General features: G+C 39.5%; 1 protein-coding gene across 1 annotated transcript in view; it reads right to left on the minus strand.

Annotated features, from left to right (window-relative positions):
- The window catches only part of ANO6 (anoctamin 6), a 50145-nt gene extending 26219 nt beyond the window's left edge, over window positions 1-23926 (minus strand). Inside the window, exons 1-7 of the mRNA XM_026867984.1 lie at window positions 23923-23926; window positions 23301-23377; window positions 13533-13661; window positions 4653-4718; window positions 2755-3033; window positions 2284-2397; window positions 262-377 (exon numbers count right to left, since the gene is read on the minus strand). Coding sequence (XP_026723785.1) covers window positions 262-377; window positions 2284-2397; window positions 2755-3033; window positions 4653-4718; window positions 13533-13661; window positions 23301-23377; window positions 23923-23926 — 785 coding nt within the window. The remainder of the gene's footprint in view (window positions 1-261; window positions 378-2283; window positions 2398-2754; window positions 3034-4652; window positions 4719-13532; window positions 13662-23300; window positions 23378-23922) is intronic.
- Window positions 23927-24188: the final 262 nt, after the last annotated feature.

A 24188-nucleotide genomic window follows, 5' to 3' on the forward strand; every position in this document is an offset into this window, starting at 1 on the left:
TACTTTTATAAGAGGATAGAAAGGGGAGGAAAAAAAAGGGAAAAGAGAGAAAGATCATAGCTCACAAAGAATTTTAAGTGGTTGCCTTTTCATGAATTGGCTTATGAAACCAAGCTCAAAGAATGCTCCCATGTATCAGCTGACACAGGTGTATGTATCTGCTGTCAGAACTGAGCTCTGTTTCTTTGACATCCCCCAAACCAGACCTGTTATGCAAATTCCTAGTTCCCTCTGCATTAGTCTAGGCCCAGTCACACCAACCTGATGAAATCCAGGGGTTGCAGTTTGAAAATGTTTTTGGGATGAGCCCATTCTCTGTAGAGAAGATATCGTTCACTTGGGCAGTTGGGATCAGTTGACATGTGCCTAAAACTAGACTGCAAAACAGAAAGAGCATGAGAAGAAGATGCTATTAATCTAACCAGCACAAATCAGCTCTTATCTCTACAGACATTATGACGTGAAGCCAGAGCCTGGAATAGCCTTTTTGCCCAGCCTCACTGCAAGCCAGAAAAGGAGCAAGAAGGCAGCTCTGGGAGTGCACCAGGATTCAGGATAGAAGGCTGTCAGATAGGCACTGAATACTAAAGCAAATGCTTTACACTTGTGAGCTGAAAATAACTGAGGCTCATTATGAACTTAAATCTAAGCACATGTCAGTGTCTTGGCACTTAGGCACAGAAAATAGAAAAGGATTCATTCTAATTAGAGCACAGGACTAAATTAAAATTGATTTTAAGTAGCTCTAACACGCTAACATGCTTTGCTTCAAAATAATATTGTACTGGAATGAGGGCTGGAAAGTCTCAGGGATAAATTCAGGGCTTCTAGTCTCTGTTTTAAATTTAAAAGAGAGTTCACATGGAGATAAACCCTGTGTTTTTTACCAGGTTATCTGGAAAACTATTTCAATAAAGCCTATTTTATTTGAGGGAATTTTCCATTCTATCTATCCATCCACATCTATCTGTGATGCACAAGACAAGTGACATTTGTAGAAATCTATAGGCTACTTTTGATTTTCAGTGTAGCTGTGATGTATAATTTTAATTGTATAAAAAGACAGTCATTAATTACCAGGCATACTGAGTCCAAATTCCCCATGCCATGACAGAAATAGCCTGCAAGGCAGGTTTTAAATCTTTAAAAGGAAAACTTAAAAATGGATAGTCACGATGATATTAATTCTATCCTGTAAAGCCTTGGGTTACTTACAAGAAATATGATCTATCTTGATTCTGCCTTAAAGATTTCCTTGAAATTCTTGGAGACCTTCTGAATATTTTAAGCAGAGTCCACACAGCCGAAGCAGTTACCATTCCTGACCTCCCATGTTCTTATTGTCTTCTAAACAGAACACACCTTGGACACAGAACGGTGGTTCTGATATAGAGGAGGTGTGGGGGGGATGGGTATATAATAGATATAATGCAGAAAATCAGCCCTCAGTCTTTGTTTACTGTATCCCATTTGCAGCCTCACATGGAGTTTTTCCTTAGTCAAGTTCTACGAAATCTGATTTTTTTCTTCTTAATTTTCTTTTTCTCTGCTATTGCTAGCCTTTGTATGCAAAGCAATTTTCAGTATAACTTTATTCTTTAAATTATATAATTTTAAAAGTTTCAGAAGTGTAGCTACAAAACCTGGATTTCTTATTATTGCAAGGTGAAAAATTAAAGCCAGTTAAGCTTGGCTCTGACATCACTGACATTGACTGCATGACTCTGACCTCACCTGGGAGGTGTCGGACTGGCTGGACAGAGCCTTCCTGCAGAAACCCAAGTTTCCCTGCATGTATGTCACAAAGTTTGGGAACTGTGGGAATGTTTCTCACTGTGTGAGACTGCCATGCATCCTAAAATGAGATTTGTAGTCTACATCTTTATTAACAATGATGGTATTTGATAGGAATTTTAATACTTAAAAATTGAATACTAAAAAAAGGGACAATATTAAAATTGATTTAGAACTGATGATACAGTGTGTCATGGGAACTATCACTCAGGCCAGGCACTTTACTGAACTACATCTCCCAGAGAATCCAAGTTTAATACCTCCTAAATGAAATATATTGTTTTTCAGTTATGGACCTACAATTTTAACCAACACTACTTTGGAAGAAAATATCTTTAGCCAAATTATGTCCTATTCTACTGTGTGGATATAATAACCAGCTGAGAAGTAAAGGCAATAAACAGAGCTTGTATCTTCTGATATAAACCCCACAGATGTAGTTGAGACCTCTATTTAGAAATACATTTTAGTTACAAACACTGGACTTACATCATGCAGGGGAAATGCTGCTTTGTAGATTCCAGTGTCCAGTAATTTGTTAATGCCAAACTTCTTCACATTGTTTTTGGTTGCGTATTCCACGCGGGACAGGATAAAATGAACCTGAAATTTATAAAATATTTTTGTGTCTCTTGCAACCTGAAAGTAATCATACACAGCTATACCTGCCTTAGCATATAAAAGAGTTAGAAAAGGGTAAACAGTGCAGACAAAATTAATTGCACAGGGTATAGGAACCATTCAAATCCCTCCTTTAAATTCAGGTGGAACAGAAATGGGACAAATGCAGGGAATGTTTTCCTTCTGGATTGTCCAGGTTGTTTCATAAATGACACAGGATTATTGCATCCCCAAAACTTCTTATTTTTCAGGATGCTTTCATGAAGTTAATTGCACTGATTTGATTAAAGGAATCTTTTCTTTTTAAGATTAAATGCTAGAAAAACTCCACAGACTTACAATTCGGCTTCTAGTTGCAGGATTGAAAAATGTGACTTTGTCTTGTATATAAAAGTTGGACAAATGTTCCATTTGAAAAGGGGCAGTGAAAAACTCTTGCTCAGGTTTGATGATATTTTCATTCACTCTGAAGAATTTGCTAAACCAGTTGAAAGCTGAGTCTCGGGTTTTCAGGTCATTGGGTTGCAGAGGCAATTTGATGTGCATAACCTCAGCGTATGTGCACAGCACTTCCCAAGGTGCATGCACTTTCACAAAAATAAGTTTTTCATCCAAAACCTGAAATGAAAGAATATTAAAAATATGTGTGTAAGAAAATGAAAGCAAAGAACTTTTCATAACACTTTTTAAACTATCCAGAATTTTCTTTCTCTTTACAGCTCCTAAATGACGTACTAAAAGTCGTGTTCATTGTCCATCTTAGTAAAATATTATTAGCTTCTGTAAAAGCACTGACATGAGGTGGAAACACTCAGGCATATAAAGGCATATAAAAAAAGACAGCCAAATGTTCTCTTAATGCTTAATGTTTACATCTCTGCAAAGTATTTTAGAAAGCAATTTAAGTTTAACAACGCTTCCCCATACGGGTTCATTAGAAGTGTTTGTACATGCATCCCGGCAGGGCAGCTGTGGCTTTGGAGCTGTCAATGACACCCCAGCAGCTCAAGTACAATCTCAGGGTGACGTGACTCGATGGAAGCAGGCTAGACAGCCATGGGTGCTCCTGGGCAACATGAATTCCCAGCTTCATAGGGAGAATAGGGAGAGAGAAAGGGAAATCAGCTGAGACTGCTGAGAAAGACAGCATGGGGCACACTTGCTCCCAGTTGCATGCCCAAATCAGCACCAGTATGCAGTGGGTACAATGACAGCCACTCTTGTCTCCTGTCTACACATCGCCTGAAGACCTTCTATTGATGCCCTTCATTAATGAGCCTCATACACATAAAATTACATTATGCAGCTCACTGGCTCAGGAACATTGGTCAGATATCTGGTCTAGCCCAGGGAGAGTTCCAGTTTCAAAAGTTTTTCAGTCATGATCATGGCAGAACTACTGAAAACTGCAACATGTAAGTATAGCAAGAGGGCCATGTCAGACTTCCAGCAAGTGGAATGTGAAAAGCCAGACTATATCCTTGGACATACAGCAGGAATCCTCTCAGCAGAAATCAAATAAATACTGTGATGTCATGGATTCTGTGACTAATTTGGGAGGTAGGGGCAAAGCAACCTTTTCTGGAGCTCACTGTGGATTACCAAACAACAACAAATTTAGACTGAAAGTGTTGTCCTGGATAGCGAGACCCAGATGGAGTGCTGCAGCCCTGTAGGGCAAGGAGAAAAGGGGCTCTGAGGGGCTCTAACCCTCCATGCAAAAGAGAGCACCTCCAGCAGCTGGTATGCATTATCACAGTGTTCTTGAACTGCCCGCAGGAGACACTGCAGCCCAAAGATACACAAAGTTTGATAGATATAACCACTTGCACCACAACAGGCCTTGTGAGAAGCAGGGTGACATGCAGGAGCCCTGTGCTGCTCTTCTGGCAGAGGCGTTCTGCCCTGGACACCCACTGGCTTCCCATACATCCTACACAGCCAGAGGAGGAGAACCTCTCCTCAGAGTATAATGAGTAATTTTAATCTTCCGAGTGCTGAGCAAACACGACCTATGTATCTCTTAGCTTCCCATCTTTCATTTTGCAGAGGAAGGAACGTACACAAAGCTTAAAAGAATTCACATCAGATCACAGAGACACTTCTGACAGAAAAAAAAGGTGGATCTTTTTCTCCTGAGAGAAATGTTATAGTAAATTAATATATCCAGTTTCCTTGTTCTCATAGGGACAGCTTTGCTCTCAGACACAGCCATTCACACAGCGAAAAGCACTCACCGATCTTGTTGCTTCAAGTTGCAAGCCATTGTTTATCAGGTTTGATTCATATACTTGTCTCTTTCTCTGTTAAAAAGTATTGAACACTGTAAGACATCTGTTTCAAAAATTCAAAAATACGTATGCATAAAAGAATGGAATTGCCACCCAAAATGAAGAATCACTGGGTGGTTATCTCTATAGCCCACTTGAAGCCACTGTGGTGATAGGTCAGTCTTACCTACTAATCCTGCTCAGGATTTTTGGTCTTACGTGCAATATTAGCCTCAAATGCAATTGTGGAGAATTCACCCTCTCAGTTGCTGGTACATTACAGAGGTAAAAATGTGCCCCAAATTTTGAATTTTGAGAGCAATTACCCCTGAAACTTGTAATCCCCTTCACATTCAGACACTAATCGAACTACTGATGGCAGCCTCCCTCCCCGCATTGATCTGCTCTTTAAAAAGTCTGCATGACAAGGGCTTCCATTCCACTTCCCTACCAGTAACCTGTAACTTAATTCTTCTTTCACAAGAACCATATGAGTTCACACAGTTGTTCAAACAGCCCTCTACATTTCAGTCCATGGCTGAGCATCCCCAAAGGAAGAAGCTGAGAGCTGTAGCACTTGTAGAGTCAGTGGTGTTATTCTAGGAGCTTTCAGTGTCCCCAGAAGGACACAAGTTTTTCATGGCAAAGATTAAATTCATGGTTCATTTTCATTTCACTTCATAGTTACCAACACTTGGCAGGTGGTGAGTTACAAAAAATCTGGAATGTCTTTGCAATCTTGAATTTCTTGAATTTGCTTCTCCACACACAAACACTTCTCCCCACTGCCAAACACCCAGAGACAAGAAGACCCTCTCCTCTCAGAAAACAAAATATACAACTATATAAACAAAATATACAACTCCATAAGGGATTTGTAAGAAATTTTGAAACTCCATGTGAAAAAATAAAATGTAAAAGCTATCAGCATCAACTGGCTATTTCCCAATGAGCTATTTTTAAATGTAAGTCAAGGGTAGCCAGCTCTACCTGGCCTACAGACTGCATGTCAAAATATCAGCACGGGTAAGGGGGGCAGCTGTAGGCAGCTGGGGATGGGGGGAGGCTTCTGTGAGCAGTTTGTCAGAAAGACATGACATTAATGCACTGGGGACTGATGGCTTTATTCCTGAACCAGGCTAGGCTAGGCATGTACCGAGGTTTTCAGAGTGACTTGGTGATAACTTCTTTCTTACTTCCAGATTGCTTTCAAGTCACTGACCAGTTTTTGGTTGTTTATATGCCCTGTATTCTAAGGATTCTGCACCTACCACTATAGGAACTTAAAAGAAGAATGGCCCAATGTTTTTTGTGGCTTGGTTCTCTATAGCCAGACTAACTGCCTTAAGACCTATGCTTAAGATCCAGGCCTGTTGCTACTGTGAAGGACCAGAGTCAATGAATGACCTTTTAGATAAAATCTTGGGAGCTTTGATAGGTACATGGAAAGTGGTCTTCAGGACTAGACCCAAGACCTCTTAGTCTAGGGGGCAAAAACCAGATGCTTCAGCAAAAAAGGCAAAAATCTTCAGCATTTCCACAGGAACAGGCCAGTTGTATCTCCACATAAGTTTAATTCAGTTCTTTAATATTTAAAGACTGTTGTAAGTCCCCAAAGCAGAAAAAAAAATATTTTACCCAAACTCTAGCAAGTCTTGGAATTAATAGCCTACCCCATTTGCACTTTGTTAGTTCTCAGCTGCAGCACCTGCGTGTGACAACAGTCACGATGGACTAATTTCATAATTTGTTAAAAGGTATTTATTTTATCTGTTTTGGGTTTTCTGCCTTTTATTCCAGTGAATATCACCTTCTTCTCAGGTTAGGGACAGGAAAAGTCAGATCTTTCAATTTGTTGTCTTCCTTCATCAATACTTACTACATTTTTCCTTATTCCTCTCTTTTCTCAGGATAAAACCACGATCCCGAACTTTGATAGCACTCTTCATGGAGGTATCTCTCCATGTCCCATTAATCCACTTGCTTATTGGTGACAGTAGAATGTTCTTTATATTTTTAATTGTGTATATAACATTGTGTATATATATATATGTACTATGCACATTTATAACATATTGTATATATCTAATACTTTCCATTATCTAGAATTTTGATGGTAGCTGAACCTGAAGACAACAGTTAATATAGCTGTTTTCTATGACATCTAATTTTCTTCCTTGTATTAACAGTGCTAACTTAGAATCCCAAATGTGAATGAGTTTTTTCCTTGCAGTAATGTATTTCCTTGCATTTTCAGCATTTCAAAGGTAATAGTGCTCTCCATTCTCCTTCAAAGCTAAAGATTCACAGTCATCTTGGCTTCTGAGTAAACTACATAATGATTTCCTCTGCAATTTTTGTTATATCATAATTCAATCCCCTTACCAGATCATTAATATATGTATTACACAACACAGGAGTTTGTTACTCCACTATTAACTCCTCTTCCATTTCATCCTACCTCTTTGCTTCTTCCATATTCATGTGGTTCTTTGTAAGGTGAATACTGAATCATGAAAATATTTCAACCTGAGTTTTGGTTTGTTTCAGCAAATAGAAAAGGCAGAGGGATAAATACTTGTTTAATTTGTTCCTAAATAGCACAAAGATGGATGTAGGGCAATTCTCATTTGTGGAAGTCTAATTTTTTTTTTCTTCAGATTGCTTTAATAATTTATTATGGCAAGGAGTTCCCCAAATTAATTTTGCCCTCAAAATCTTAGAGTAATGTTGACAATATTAAAGTTTCTAATAATGCATTAATGCAAGTAGTGAGAAACAAAGGCCCCGGGAGGCTTTGCTAATTAGGGGCTTTGCTATTTTATATAAATGATTGAATTATGGATACGATGATCTATGGAGGAGCTAGACTTCTACCTAGAGGAGTCTACAGTAGTTTTGCATTGATTAGGGAATACAGTATAAATATATGATAGCTTATAAGGCTGGAAGGTGGACACTATCCAAAGTTTATTTTAGTATCTGTCATGTTGCTCAGCTACCTGCAAGCTTAAGTTTTAATAATAATGCAATCATGGTAATGCTGCTGTTTTAACATGCTGACATAGATTTTGAAGATTGAATGGCTAACCAATAGACTAAGAGACTGTGGGATGCATAGTTATATACAATCTTAAGAAAGTGAAAGCACAGTATAAGTAAATGCCAAGTATTACAGGCATGTAGAAGGGTTAGCTCTTGGGAGCTGCTTTTTCACCATAATGCTTTCAGTGTCGGGTGATTGTTTTGCCAAGCTGAGAGACTAGCAAGATTGTTGGTCTGGAAATTGGTAGCAGACCACTAGCAGTTTTTCTCTTAGTGTTTTGTAAATGGTAGGAAGCACGTGCTTTGATTACAGTGACAGAAAAATGACAACTCATATCATTTCACAATTTCTTTTGTGCAAAGAGAAAAGTTCCCCACAGCAATATCCATGTGGCTTCAGGGGAAAAATCCTAACAAGGAAGGAGTGCTTGAATAGCCACCTCTGCCTTATGCGACAGCAACAGATAAATCACAGTCAATAAGAGAGAGAACATGGGGCCCAAAGCCTCCCCCACGGAAATCAGCTAAAGGGAGTGGAGAGGATCACACTATCAATATTAGCTGCCAACTCTCAGTTTCTATGATGGCATTTGGAAGCTTTCCTGAAAGTCCCAGCTGTCAGCATCAGGAAATTGATTGAGAAGCTCTGCTTCTGTAAGCTTCTTTTCCTTATGTTTGAAGATACTTATAAAAATGTGAAGCAGAATATGTTATAAAGGCCAACACAAAAAAAGTAAACCCAAAGAACTCCAAGTACATATTTTCTGAGATAGCCTCTGATTTTAAGCCAGCCTTGTGATTTTCTGAAACCTGATTCATGACCACATGGGACTGGCAATTCTGCAATCTAGCCCTGCTCTCAACAGTGGTGTCTAGTCACCCTGTTTGGAAACACCTGTTTCTGGTCCTTTGAATATATGCAGTAACTTCAGAATAACTCCCTCCTTCCATTCGTCTTCCCATCCTTCTGTCATCCTTCCATCCATTAGGCAGTGAAGTAAAATTTGGGTTTGGGGTTGCCTCAGGAACAGAGATTTCAGTGAGCTCCTGCTTCAAAACCAATGCATCCAGCATAGACCAGGGCAGGTGTGGTCACCCTCCTCCCACTGTCAAAGGTCCCTTTCATCCCTGTTACAGACCTCTTGGGCAGGTCAGCTGAGCACGCCGTAGGCATGTAGAGCCTGCAATCCTCTACTGCCACAAATCACTGCATAAAATGGGACTGAGGTACCCTTCTTTCTGTAAATCCAAGTATTGTTCTCTCACTGCAGGTATGACACATGCTAAACAACAGGAGAAGTACAATTAGATCTTGAAAAGTTATCCAAGCTTTTTAAAATTTATTTTATTTTATCTAAAGTAAACAAGTCTAGAGGCAGGAACTGTTCATTGTTTGCTTATGAAGACAAAATTATCCAGACCTGATGAAGTTCTCTGTGAGACCGTACTTAAAAAAAAAAAGATGTATGTAATATTGTCTGTGAATTATAGTTTTCACTTAATTTGAAAAAAAAAAAAAAAAATCTGTCCATTTCTGTGAAGGACAGATTACTTAATGGATGGAAATGAAGGTTTTGCCCACATTCCTATTTAAATTACTGACAGTCTTTCTGTTTATTTCTGTTGGGGAGAAGCAGATGGACTAGAATGACATTCTGCATCAATTTATTTTGAATTCACCTTTCTGGCACTGACCCTTTAACTTTCAACAATGAGCTCCTTGAGGACCCCAACAGATAAAACTGGCATTTTTGAGCATTCCTGGAAAGACTGGTGATATTTAATTTCTATTCTGATGGTAACATATCCTGACAAATAGTGTACATAAATTGTATGTTTAAAAAAGCATGCTTTGGGCAGGAATTTCAATTGCTTGCAAGGTACAGTTCCTGGAATCTGCTCCTGACAGTTTTATTTTTGCTAGTGCTTGCAAAATTAATTGTATGCCAACTTATAAAGGTCTGGAGTTCAAACTGAGTTGCCTATATAAACGTTATGTGCTAACTTTTGGATCTGTAAATTATGTTAGAAACTTCATGAGGATGTCATTTCATTAATTTGACTTTGCCTCCTTTAAACCAGATTTCAGAAACACATGAAAATGAGGGAAGCACAGCACCACTGCACATCTTCAAGAGCTCCAGAATCCCATATTTTTGTTCCTTCTATTCAAATCACCCTCATGTTTTTAGTTAAGTTATTTCCTTCTGTCCTCTGAGATGTTTTCCCAAGAAAAATGGTAATTAATATAAGTGAATGCTGGGTCATTTTCTCAGTTACAGTCATGCAGGTCTTTTGAAAAAGGACAGAAAGCCATTAAAATAAAATATAACGATGGTCCCAGGACCCGATTCCTCTTTTGCTGCAGCAGAATAGATGGATGTGTGCCCCATTTCTCTGAATCCAGTAAATTGGATACCTAGGTTGAGGTCTGATTTTCAAATCCTTTTGACTAAATTCCATAAGCATTTGGGGATTCCTCTACCCTCAGTATCATACAAAACCACCCAGCAGCACCCAAAGCTTTTCACTTCAGAAATGTAGATCTATAGATGTCCACTAATAATTTAAATTTTACCCCAACTTCCACATTATGCAATCAGGTGGGATGCTGTGCACATCAGACAGAATTTGTCCCAGTGGCTACACTCCTGGTTCCTACATTTCACAGACCTGTAACATGGTACATGGCCACTGGAGACCTTGCTGCTGACCTCGGAGAGGTGAGGATTTCACCCTACAAGAACAGACTTATCTGCAGCTGCTATTCTTGAATAAGCTGGAGTTTCCAAATTCTGTGAACAATAAAGCTCTGGATAATAGCACTATAAAACTGTCAGGGGAGTCAAAGAAAGAGTACCATGAGCAGAGAACCTATTCAGGCTTAAAGCACCTTGAATTACACAAGATACTGCTTATAAAATTTGGCATTTTCAGTTGATCATTGATCAGAGACAGGCAGTAATGTATGCAGTATTTAAAGTTGATAGTAAATGGCAATACTCATTTTTGTTGTATTTCATCACAAGGGTAGAAGTTATTTGTCCCAGAAAAAAAAAAACAACCAAATAAACAATGGTGTCGGTAAAGACAAGCTATCAAGTAGGTTTTACGCCAGCACTGATGAAACCTGTATGAATCTTGTGCAGCAACATCCCCACACCATTCTGGGAACTGTGGCAGGCTAAAATAGAATTATCTCCCTGGAAATCCAAGGATGCAAAACTGTACCATAAATGTCATCTTCATTTCCATCTGAGATGTAAGTTATATGTGCTTTGTTTCTTATTTTCAAATATTCTATTCATATTTATATGTTATTTCTCAGTTTCTCTCCTTTTACTCCTAGTATGACTTTGAGGTAGGTCCCGAGGCAGCATCCCACATCCCGCATGGGAGGTGGTACAGGAGGAAAAATGTTACCAATGCTGCCAATTCCTGCACAGTATTTGCTTGGGGAATAAAGATTTGCTGCACATACAGCTTCCTCCACTTGCATTAGCAAGTGAACTCAAGTGAGACAAAGAACCTCTCTGTCTTTGAGATGACTAAAGTGTTGGTGTGCTTGGAGGTGACCTGCACCTATCCCACCTTAAAAAGTTAGAAAGCTTACATCTATTCACATTTAAAAAGGCTGTTCCTCCAACAGTAGATGCACGAAACATGTTTCTAAACCAATGACATCCGTATGTGAGTCATTAGAGAGAGGGAGCAAGTACTTCTGAGTTGCATCCCAGGAATTTGGTTATGACCTTGTGACTCATTTCAGCTTATGTGACAGACTCATTGAAGAAAATCCTCTCCTCATGCCCTCTTCTCCTTCCTCAACATTTCAGTCCCCTCTGATATTTTACCCGATGTGTAACGCTTTGTCTGATTTGTGGATTTTTTCATTAGTTCTCCAGCTCAGTGTCATCCCACTTGTATCCTTTGTTCTTGTCCTTGGAATTCCTCTGTAACTGCCACTTCCTCATCTTTGTCTCTTCCTAAGCTTTCTACTTCCCTTTCAGCACCTTATGTGTTCCCAGTATCAAAATTCTTGTCTATGCCTTCCACAGTGCCTCTACAGCTTCAGATTCTCCCTGTCCATGGAGATCCTGGCTCTGAAAATTGCTATCAATCATCACTGTTTTGAGTTTCCTTCTGAAACATCCATATCACCCCAGTTGCGTGCCTCAATCTCCTGGCCATGCTTCTGTCCCCATACAGCCTTTGTTGGCCACTTTGCTGCCAGGTCACAAGCTGGCTCTTGTTCCGCTTGCTGTCCACAAAGACCATGAGGGCCTCTTCCACAGAGCTGCCTCCCAGACACTCAGTCTTCAACCTTATCTGATCATTTGTCTCATTCTTACATCTGTTGCACGTAGGTAGCCTGCTTCCTCTTCCTCAGCACACCACAGATTCAGTGTGGCTGCAGGTCTTTGTAAGACTGAGATCTTTGAAGGTAAACTTCTTCTGCAAGCATCTAGCACATTACCCACAGTCTCCTGGTCTAATTATTCATGGTTTCATTCTGGCTAATGTCCTAACATTAATGCTGCACTAAAAATACTACTCCATTTCTCACATTTAATTTCCATCACTGTTTGGAAAAGACACTCATATTTTTAAGTACATTTGGACAATGACCAAATATTACAAACATAAATGTAAAATGCTAATTGGTAAAAACAATTGTTTCCAAAGGGGCAGCTTTTTGTTTCTAATTACCTCTTTCAATTAATTTTTATCACTGATCCTGTGATCACCCCTATTAATGCCAATGACAACACTGTGTAATGACTATCAAACAATTCAGCTACAGGTCTTTTTACTCCTACTCTTCTCCTTCCTAACTGCAAATCATTATTTGTATATGAGCTGCTTTCAGTGATAGCTTTGGCCTTGCCTGCCTCTACCAGAGGCTGCTGCTGGAACATGAAGAGTTGTGAAGTCAGAGCAGCAAGCAGGTGGATGGGAGAGGGAAGACGTCAAGGGGGCTATAATCCTGTGGATGGACATTTCTCAGGCAGTTCACAGTTAAAATAGCTCAGTGACATGGCTTTGTTTTTGTGGCCCTGGGTGCCATAATTAATGTAGTCCACTGATAGAACTACTGAAATAATTAACAAATAATATTTAAAAATAATCTATGATTGTCATTCATAGCTGCTAAGGAGCACCAAGCAGTCAATGGCTTGAGTCTGAAATTTTTTGCAAGGTCTCTAGGGAGGGTCAAGCTGTTGAAGTGTCAAGGGAAGGAGTAGTACAGAGAGAAATTCTGGTGGCAAAGTGACGTACAATTATTTCCCATAAACAACTTCCGTACTTTATTTGGTAGAATGTTGGCAACTATGTTCATAACTGTGATCTGGAGAACCTGGTTAGCTGCCTCCTTCAATAGGTTCCTCTGAATACCCTGATTTTAATACCAAAGTCCACTAGGGGTCTAATTCAATCACTGCAGGTACAGAAAATGGCCCTAGTCTGAATATCATGGTGTCTAATTCTAACTGGGAACCTGATATGAGCATTTTTCTGCTCATATCTCCTGAAGGGTTCCCTCCTAGGAGGATGCTCTGAGGTCATCCAGCACACACTGACAGACACGATGTGCAGTGCTCTGCCCATTTACACAGCACTCTGCTGGTTTGAGCTCACTCCTGTTCCCTGTTCAGCTTGATGGGTTTTAGTCTCCCAGGTCCCAAGAGTACTCCTAGGACAGGACAATGCAATTGCCATTCTGGGTAAGGGCACTGTCCTTTCTGTCAACTGCTCCTAACACCCAACAAATGATTCAGATTTATACTGATAATAACTTACCTTTTGCTTTTTATGATCACTTCTCCTATGAGTAATTTTTTTGCTTTCATCTTCATACACCAAAACAAAGTCAATTCTTCGCTGTCCATCGTTGAAGAACAAGGAGTCAGGCTTATCATCAAAATCAGCCTGGAAGGCATGTAGGATAGGTTAATATGAAGAACTTTACTTGGTTCCTTACTTGCTTCCTGTTACACAGTATTTCAGTGAACAGAGAAATTCAACATGTCAGGCTCATATAACAAAAAGACCAAAGTGACAACAAAAGTAGCATGGAGTAGATTGGATTAAAAAAAGGTTTGGGAGGTCTCTGCATGATATAAGAACAGCAGAAGTTTAACCCAATTTTGTAGTTAAAAATAGCATATTAGCTTTTGGCAATGGGAGGAGCATTGAGATGAAGCACCATTCCTGAATAACACATCTGTCAAGTAATTTGCATGCCATCATGGATACAGTGTTAGTCTATCTACAAGATAATGTTGTTATGTGATGGGAGTCGCAGAATTAGTGCATTCCCATCTGTCCCTTTCCTTATCTGTCAGAAGTTTAAGCATCTCTGCAATTAAGAAAAACCCCAACCAAAACCCCAGTAGTGTCATGCACCCTAATACCCAAACCTACCTTTGCCCAGAGAACAGAAAACATGCCCAGGCTGCAGATGAACTCTCAAAATGGACACATCTTATGTGGATTTATTTCTCTTTTTATTTGCAACATCTCAGCAAGCAAAAAACTTTGTTGTATGCCACACATCCATCACATTACAATATATGCCAAAATCAAAAGGATTAATATATCCATAAGCCATTATCCAGTCCCCAGAGGAAAGTAGGATAGATTGTCATATCCACTAACATCTTAATGTGTTATTTCATGTATGAAACAACACAGACACATTGATGACAGGGGAACCTGAATCCTCAAGTAATAATTTTGTAGTTTCTCAGAGTACTCTGAGGGCACTATCACATGTAATAACCCTTTCAGGTAATATGTAGCTATAATGTTATCAGAATTGTCATGTAATGTGCACCAGACTCTCAGGTATTTGGCCAAATCCATCCATGGTGTTAATGAGGGCAGTGCCACTGAGGTTGATAGATATCAAATGTCTGAGATGGAACTTAGCATTGTATTAGAGATAGTAAAATCTCCAAAGCTGGCAAGATTCCCATACAGAACCACTTGGCTCCCAGATGACTGGGCATGTAGGGTGGCGCAGGGCAGGATCAGGCCAGGCAAAATGACCCAGAATAATCTCTTGAACATGCTGTGCCTTTGAGGACACAGAAAAGATTCCCGGAGTCCTATCCCTGAAATTTCCCTGCCAGTGCAGACCAAACTTCATGAAGGATGTCAGGTCCAGTTTGGTTAGTTCTGGGATGTCTGGTCCACAGAAAGGCACGTGGAAATGTGGTTATGGTGTCAGAGACCCCTTAAGTGCAGATAGAAATGGTTATTCTTTGTCTGTGATAAAACTGAGAAGGATGCCAGTCTTCAGTCAGTAGAACCCCAGTTCCAGGGAGCATACAGTGTTTTAGGAACCACATGTGTCAGTGTTTCCAAAACAAAATTTCCCAGGAGTTTTATTCTAAACCTCTCCCTGTAGACTATTTTGTTACTGTTTATTGGCTGAGTCAAAACAGCCGACCAAGATGTGTCTCCCCGTAATTATGACAAAACTTCCATATTTTAAATAAACTCAAGGGAGTTTACACTCACTATTTTTTTAATGTTGTATGTGCAAAGGCTAGGACTTGCTTCCAAAGAGGTCCTGTGAACTTAGTTGTTTCAAACCATCTGAGCAGATTCTTGGTTAGAACAGTTTTCTTTGAATCTCACCTAGAGATTTATGACAAACCTAACATCAAGCAGCTGCTGACATGCAGACTTGCATATATCTATATATCTCTATATATCTGCTGACATGGGGCCAATATACACATATATTCTATGTTAGTTTCACAACCCGGCCTAGGATTCAGAAACTACCTAGGCAGTCACCAAATCAACATACAACTGCACACTGTAAATAAAGTTTTAGGAAAAAAAAATGTTTTAAACTTTCATACAACATCACCAGACCACAATGACACTGAGTATCTCTACTAACCAAAGCAAGTCACAGATGTGAATTTCTAAATTCTCGAGAGCTAGATCTCGCATAGTCCCATCAAGCAATCAAACTTGACCCTGACAAGTTTTTCTCCCTCTGAGGACTAGCCATGGATGTAAAATGCAGCCCTGCTTCAATCATTTCCAGTCTCATTTAAACCATCATCATGATGATTTCATGTTGACTAGATTCCTATCAGGAGGAAAGCATCGACAACAGCCAACAGCCCCTGTTAGGAGACAGCTTGGGCGGTGCTGGGGCAGCAGCAGAAGAGAAGGCATGGGGACCTGAGCCCAGGCAGGCAGAGCCTGGCCCTGTATGTCTCTAATCTCCCCCGGGGCGCCAGCAGGCTCTGGCCAGGGCTAAAATTGCTCCGTGTTGCAATTCTGGAAACACAGAGCCCAAACCTTGTGATAATGAATAAGGAGAGGATGTGTTGCCACCGCATAAACCAGAAGTCTTTTTTTAATTGGGCTTCTCATCTTTTGAATCTTAGAAACAGAATTATAATAATTTCTGTTTAAAGAGACAGTTTAGTTGTGAAATTCAAGCACTTGAAAGCATAAAAAAGTAATAGCTTTGAGATTTTTTCATTATAGCTTTTAGCTCTTTTTCCTAAATGACCTATCCACAGGACAGAAAGTAAAGAAATGGCAGACAGCAAACATCAGATCAAGTTTTAAACTAACAAGCTTTGATCATAATTTGTGATTGTGTAATTTTACCATTTAAATATTTTTCCTTTAAACGTAGTCTCCTTTAAACTTATAAAACTAGTATGTAACTTAGCAATAACTAGTTTAACTGGATTGTCAATAACCAGATGCAAAGACTGCCTCTTAATCAGTATTCTGACTCATATACATACTATTACCATATACACACCCCCTTCTATATCAAATTATGCATATATATAATGGAATATAGCTGAAAGATTAATCAGTATTGGACTACATGAATCCAGATACACAGAAGTTCATACTTTTGATGCCAACTTCTTAAATGTAATCTTTATTGCTTTTAATCACGAGGGCATTGTTCAACTGACCTACCCATAGACATGTTATTTATCAATAAGATAATAAAGAATTGAGTCATTAAGCCCGAATACTTAAGAGATCAAGATTAAGATCCACACAAATACACTGTAATGTAATGTTAAGTGTTGCTCAATTTAAAGAAGTAAAATGCAAATGGGAATGTAATAGTTAAGGTTACGATGGCCACTTTAACTGAGATATGTGGTGTATTTTATAATCCCTAGTGGACAGTTTGTAATGAAAAATCACGTATTATTCAACATAATTATCAGGGGAAAAACAAGACTGGAAACCAAAAAGATGTGCTGTACTGTATAGTTAATAATTCCTTTGAGACAATGTTTGTTTGTTTTTTTTTAAATATGCAATATTATTTGACAGTATTACAAATGTTATTATCATACAAATGCACACAAGCTTGTATTCATAGACACATAAGTTAATGGGGCTGAAATTCCAATACGTAATTTTTCTTAAGTATCAGTAGCAAATTATAACCCAAAATAATGAACAGGCCCATTGATACCTCTTCGTTTTAGAAGAAACAAACATAGGGTCTATTTACTGTACTCTCTAATTTTCTTAGCCTCAGCATAATCACATTTTAAGTACTGACAGAGGCAATCAGTTGTGCACTCTAATGTTATAATAATACCCTAGTGGACAGCAGGTTAATATTGATTAACATCATTAATAAATTAAAAAAAAGTAATACACTTAGCTGTAAAATACTAATTATATTTAGGACATATTCCACAGCGCTTCTGAACTCTCTAAGTGCTGTACAATCAACTGCTTGCCTACCACTGAGAGATGGGGAACTATTAGCTGCTTTATTAACAGAAGGGATCTGAAGGAAAGGAGGGCCTGGCCATGGATAAACCTTTTTGGAACACTTAGGTTACACATATGAGGGCTAGTCTAGAGGCAGCATGGCCACATTCATGTGGGTATACCTCTGTGTTTCTGTTCAGAGCAGGGTCAGCATCAGTGGCTCTTCACTCCAAGGAATGAGATGGGTGGCAGCCTGCGGTAACAAAAATCCCAGAAACATGTATAATGTAGACACCACCTCCTCAGCACCAAATGCCTTGTTCTACACAACCCCTGCTTGCGTCCTCACTACCAGCAGACGTACTCACAGCTGGTGGGATGCTGGTGGAGCTGGGAAGTGCTGCACTGATGCAATCACACTGACGGTCCCCAGCCATCCCTGAGCAGCCCTCTGCCATGCACACCCCATCACTTACATGCCTTCTATTCATCCTTCATGACTCCGGCCCCCACGGCCACCTTGGCAAAGGAATAAGGAGCTTCCTGTGTTCTTTGTTAATCCAGCATAAGCAGTCATTGGTAAACAGCATCTGTTCTACCACCCCCCAGGACAGAGTGGCACTTGGAGGAGGCACAAGTGGGACATGAAGACAAGCTTGCCCCTCCACACAGGGCTGTAAAGGCTGAGGTAACCGGTTTGGCTTCAAGTGTTGATATGATGGAACTTACCCTCATCCCCCTGATTCAGAGCTCCTCAGGAGGGAAACTACCATGTGTTCCTCTGCACCTATAACCAGGCTTGTCAGTGTCTAAGCTGAGTTGCCATGTCTTACTCTTGAGACCATTCCTGTAGTCATGGCTACATGTGATGCCTGCAGCAGCAGGTGAAAAGACACCACTGTAGTGGAAAGCTCCCTTTGGCAACAGTGACACTCCATGCCAGAGGAGGAAAAACAGTGGTGTTGCAAAGAAACTTGCCTTTGCTTTTCCAGGCTTCTCTGGGCATTATAGTGTTGAAGAGTTAGTGGGGATAATGGTGGGAAGGGCAGCACGGAGAGAAGCATAAAGAAAAATATGTGCACAGGAATTGCAGTTATTTATTGTTTACTACATTCTGAACAAGCACAGTATTGTAAGCTGATTTTTTCTAAATAACAAGAGATTCTGCAGGAATGACTTATCTAACTGGAAGGATAAAAGAAGTGCTTTATGTTGTCTGCATGAGTCTTTGGTGTGACTGTCAATAACACCAAATGTAATCATTACTGGAGGGACAAACTACTTGTCTGTGACCTCACATAATTTTCAGATATGCTTCAAAACAGCTTCCTGCAGCATGCCAGGGAATAAATCAGTACTGGGAAACAAGAGAGCAGAGCAGAGCCTGTGTAACATCACCTCTGCTGACAGGCACCTGCAAAAAACCCTCCCACTGGAGCATGGCAACAGTCCTGTGGGGGACACACTGATTATATTTCAGCTGTGGGTTTTACGTAGGTGAAAATTTCAGAGTGCCTGTTTAGGAGAACAGTCATTTCTCTCTACAGGCCTCAGGAAACTTCAAGTAAATAAAAAGGAAACAAATTATATTACCAGGATATCATGAAACATAATAATTTGTAAAGGGCTTTGAGATCATCTGAAGAAAATGTTACAGAACTCTAAAGTTCTTCTCAGTATCACAGCTATATAACAAGACCTTCTATTACTTGATGTTCTGTGACCAATAGAGACAAGTTTCTGACATTAAGACCAACAAAAGCATCTACTTTCAGAAGATGTAAAATATATATAACATAAAAGATACTGCTGAAAGATAGAAGTTTATTTGCATATCACATACTAATGTTGGTCTGTCTCCATAGGGCTATAAAACTGTTGTGCCTTTAACATTTTCCCTTGTGACTCATATTTGCTAATAACAACAGAGGACTGTTTTAGCTCTGTTTTTAGCAACAATGACACTATTAGTGAGCACTTAATCAAAAGAAGATTTTTTTTCACTTCCTCAACATGCAAAGAAATTTTTGTTATGTAATGAACTGAAACATACTGAGACTAAAGACAAAGTAGAAAAATACGGGGAGTCATTACAGTCTTACATTTCTGTCAGCAGAAAGCAGTTGGTAACTGGCCAGGCATCGGGATGCCTCGTTCCCTGAGCTAAGTTTGGACCAGACACCCACTTGACTTCCTGTCTGAGCGTCAGGTCGCTGCTGGTTGCAGAAGGAATTCCAGTCACTCCTGATTAGAGAGAGACCAAATGGCCTTACTTTTAAAGAAAGGTGACTGACGGTACTCTGCTGAAAGCCTGCTTTTCAGCAACTCCCAGCTTTCTTGAGATGCAGGAGCTGGGAAATTCACTCTTCTGGACTTCTCTGAAGCCTTCTCGCTGCAGTAATTGTATTTGAGGGCCAGTCAGTAATAGACAATTTGAGGAAGTTATCCTCCCCTCTGCAGATGTTGACTCTCAAAAAAAAAAAATCTTACTGTTGCTTCTAAATTCAAATTATCTACCTATAGGGCAGATAAGACTGCAAAATGAAACATCTGAGAGGGGGAAAAGGCTTGAATCAATGCTGTCTATGCAGTTGTCTTCCTTGTACATACTAATGACACATGACTTAATTGCACAACCATGTGCCATACTTCTATCTCCTTGTAGTAGTTATGGAATACTCCTTATTATCTTCTTTATTCAGTGTCTTTTTTTTTTTTTGGTTACACCTCACCTAAATAGCCCAAACACTTAAAATAGGGAATTCCTTCTGACTATACCTGTGGTATACTCCTCATAGAATCTCAATGTTCTACAAATGTTGAAAAATTCAATTTTACAAGGTCTCCCAGGAGAGAAAGTAACAGTATCACCCTCATGTGGTAATCACATAAGGCACCTAGAGATCAGTGCCAAAACCTGTTGACTGTCTCCTAAATTTGGAGTTCCAGCTTGAGACAAGAGTGACATCTTTCCACAGAGCTCAGCAATTCTCTCTCTTCAAAGAACAATACATTCACTTTCACGTCCTTATGTGGCTATTTTGAACTAATGCAAACAGGGCCCCAGATGTTCCTCTTTGATACTCAGGAAATAAACAAAGGCTGGATATGACTTTGCAAGTCTTGCGCAGAAACCCTGTAGCAGGACCAGGGATAAAATCCAATTATCTAGGACCAAACTCAGTTTCTCTAATTGTAAGAGCCTTCCATTTCTATCCTGCAATTTCCTGCCACATTTACACCTTGCTGAAGTAGTACAAACAGCATCCTCACACAATTTGGGCTTTTTAGAGATTAATGTCCCACTCATGTCCCAGATGAGGCAGGGATCTTGTAGCAAACTTAGCATGTGATCCTCTAATTAGAGACAGCACTGTAAGAACAGACCCATTTTTATGAGCCAGTAACTTACTCAGTTTTGGTTACTTCAGGACAACTTGCAAAATCAACCCAAATTTCCAGAATACTTTCAGCTGCAAAGCATGATCTAAGTTTAGAACACAAGCATAGTACTTCCCTTCTATTAAATTGTTTAAGGTTAGGCTTCCTATTCAGTTTCCATTTCTAGCTACAATTAGCATTCATTCATTTCACAGACAGGCTCAGTAGATCTTGATACTATCTTTCTGGCCCCTCCAACCCACTGAAACTGCCCAGTGGCCAACAAGGAGGAACTGACACAGAAGGAACCGTACAGAAAAGATGCTGCTAAAACTGAGCAGAAATTACAACTGCCGGTAAACATGAGTAACCAAAAATAAAAATTGATTTTAACAGTTGATTTTCAGTAGAAATAAAAATAAATTCTACCAAGACTTGTCGGAGGAGACTGTTCTAACCACAAGGTATATGACATTCCAGCTGTTCTGATGCTATTTCACTTCATATAAATACCTTAAAGAAAATTTCATTGAACCACAAGGAGAGTTTAAGAAGGATTTTTATAACATCCTAGTCAGGGCACTCAGTTAGGAAATGGAAGCTCTTGGTTCCACCTCATGCTCCAAAAAATGTTTCAATATTTTTCCAGAGACCAAAGCAGCTTCAAACAAAGAACGCTGCCCCAAAATGCTGGGGCAGGGGAGGCCAGGGTATCCAGCTCCCAGAAGGAAACAAATTTTCTGCTACTTCAGGTATTTGTTTCCTACAGCAGAGGCAAGAACAAACTTCCCTGACCCATAACTATGACATGTACTTTGCCATCTAAGCTGTTAGAGCAGCTTCCCCAGGCTCTGGTGCACCTTGATACAATGAAGACTGAATCTCTCCCTTCATTTACACTGCTTTCAAAATGCAATACCACTATGGAAATCCTTTGCCTCTTTCTTTTATGATTCTGTTTCCCATTTCAGTTTGATAAGAATCAAAATAGCTTTCAGTCATAATACCTACAGGTAAGACAGGGCAGACATAATTCAGCTCCCTGAATTTGAATGCTTGATTTGCATCTTTTAAATTTTTATCTCATTTTTCACTATGTTGTATGTTCTCCTTATAAATAAAACAACGTATTTCCTTATAGGCAGAGAAGTCAGCAGGACCTAGCCTCCACAGTCATAACAGACCTCCTCTGTGCAAGCTAAAGGGATAACTGGTAGCAGCAGTAACAGGCTGTTGTTCCTGGAGTACGATCTAGTAGACAGCAGTGAAGAAATACACAGGCATGTTCAGTTATTTGTAAATAGCTCAGAGTTTAAATGTCAATGCCTAGGGCAGGGTTGACTGGGAACCAGCTCCAGCTCTCATTACTTGGTGGCACCATTACAGCACTTTCTTGAATGATTTCTCTATATGAAAACCATCATAAAGTTCTTAGGTGCTCATAATTAATTGGTCCAACAAGCAATCTTGACACTGTCGAACCTGTTTCTTTACACCTTGTCCTCCTGGAAACACTGATCCACTTGTAGAGGTAGCTTAACTAGAAAAGTCAACCTATACACATCCAAAGCCAATGACACCTCTGTCATTAGAGTAATGAAACACAGATCAGGCTTTTTTGATTTATATGGAACTGCTCTATTAGCTTTAGAATATGATTTTACACATTTTTTTAATCCAAGCTTATAGCTATCTACTTGTGCAACTGCAGACCTCACTTGTACCATCCTAGAGGAAAAAATAAAAATGGACTCATCAGCATGCCAGTTGGGCATCAGATTGGCAAAGCATGTGCCATGGCAGGACTTGTTGGGGTCAACTAGCCAGCCCTTGGAGATAAATAAGATCTAGGGCAGGGGATCTTGAGCTAGAGCCAGAAGCCTGTTAGCTGAAGAAAATATTAGGCAAGCTGGGGAACTTGAACTTTGGATAAAGGAAATGGACAACTCCAGGTCTTTTTTCCTCTTGTCACTTCAGTCTCTGACTGGAGTAAGAAACTTCTATAAAGCCTATTTCTATAAAGATGAATCCTGAACTCACATGTTGGCCAACTAATACCTGGGTTTGTATGAATCTATAAGGTATGTGTGTTTATATGTAGGGTGTGTTCGTAACTATTTATCCTTGTATACACACAGAGAAATTCTATACACACTCGTAGAAAATTATATATAGAGAGGAGGTGTATGTGCTTGTATCAGTTTATAATGAATATATATTGGTCACTTTTAATTGAGTCCAGTGCCTGTGACAACCTGCACTTTCACAGCTGAGTCAATGACCTCACATACCTTTATGAAAGAGAGATACAGCAACTCAGATTCAGTCACACAGATGACCTGCATGTGCTGCAAAAGCAAAGGCATGCTAGTCTTCTGAAAGAGCTATTGACTATTGTTTATCTATATGAGAAAAGATAACAGGAAGTTATAGTTAAAGTAAAGAAATACCCACCCATTCAGGAGTGTTAAGGTTTTGCTGAGCTGGCACAGTTCCGTAAGTTGGAATAATCACCTGGTTCAGTTCCAAGACTAAAAATAAACATAAAAAATTAAAACATTTTAGCATTTTGTGTGGTAGGTGTTTTGGGGGTTTTTTTATGTTTTATTAATGGCTCGTGGAGAAGCCACTTTATTGCACTTTATTTAGTGTTTCAGGAACAAACTGTTTGTGTCTCACACTTCAGTTATAATCAGCAGTGGTAAGAGAGCAAAACATAAATTTTACCAGTCTGACAAGCTAATGCTATGAGAGCATCGTGACCAAGCTATAGTGATGCAATGCATCCCTTTGCTAGTATGTGTTATTTAGTGTTTCAGAAACTTTATCCACACTCTTAGCAGTAGTTATGTTTTTCAGTGAATAAGGGTATCAGAACTGGCTCCACCTGCACAAATAACCCTTGCTCATGCTGACTGTCAGACAATAACAAATAACAGTACAATCAGAAATCCTGGAATGGGTGTGATACAGGAAGTGATGCTGTAACATTCACTCTGTAACAGGAATGATTTTCACATAAACTACTAACCCACCTACAAGTTCAGTGTGGATTGATGCCCCAGTTATTCCTCACCCATTTCTCCAATACCTTTTAAAAAAGCAACAACTTGCAAACTGAAGTGGTTTCCTGAAAATACAGAATAAAATAAAAATGATCTTGTGAACTATGCTACACCATGATACCATTATCAAGCACACTGGAAAAACTGGCCACCAGATCAAGCACTGGATAACACACAAATTCATCCCAATAAAGCTGCTGGAAATAAGTTACACAAGCTCTACAATCACTGCAAGGTACTGGCTTTATTTTCTTAAATATTTTGGGGTCTTAAGAAG

The sequence above is a fragment of the Athene cunicularia genome (genome assembly GCF_003259725.1).
Source record: "Athene cunicularia isolate RWA chromosome 1 unlocalized genomic scaffold, athCun1 chr1_part2, whole genome shotgun sequence".
In the NCBI taxonomy this organism is placed as follows: domain Eukaryota; kingdom Metazoa; phylum Chordata; class Aves; order Strigiformes; family Strigidae; genus Athene; species Athene cunicularia.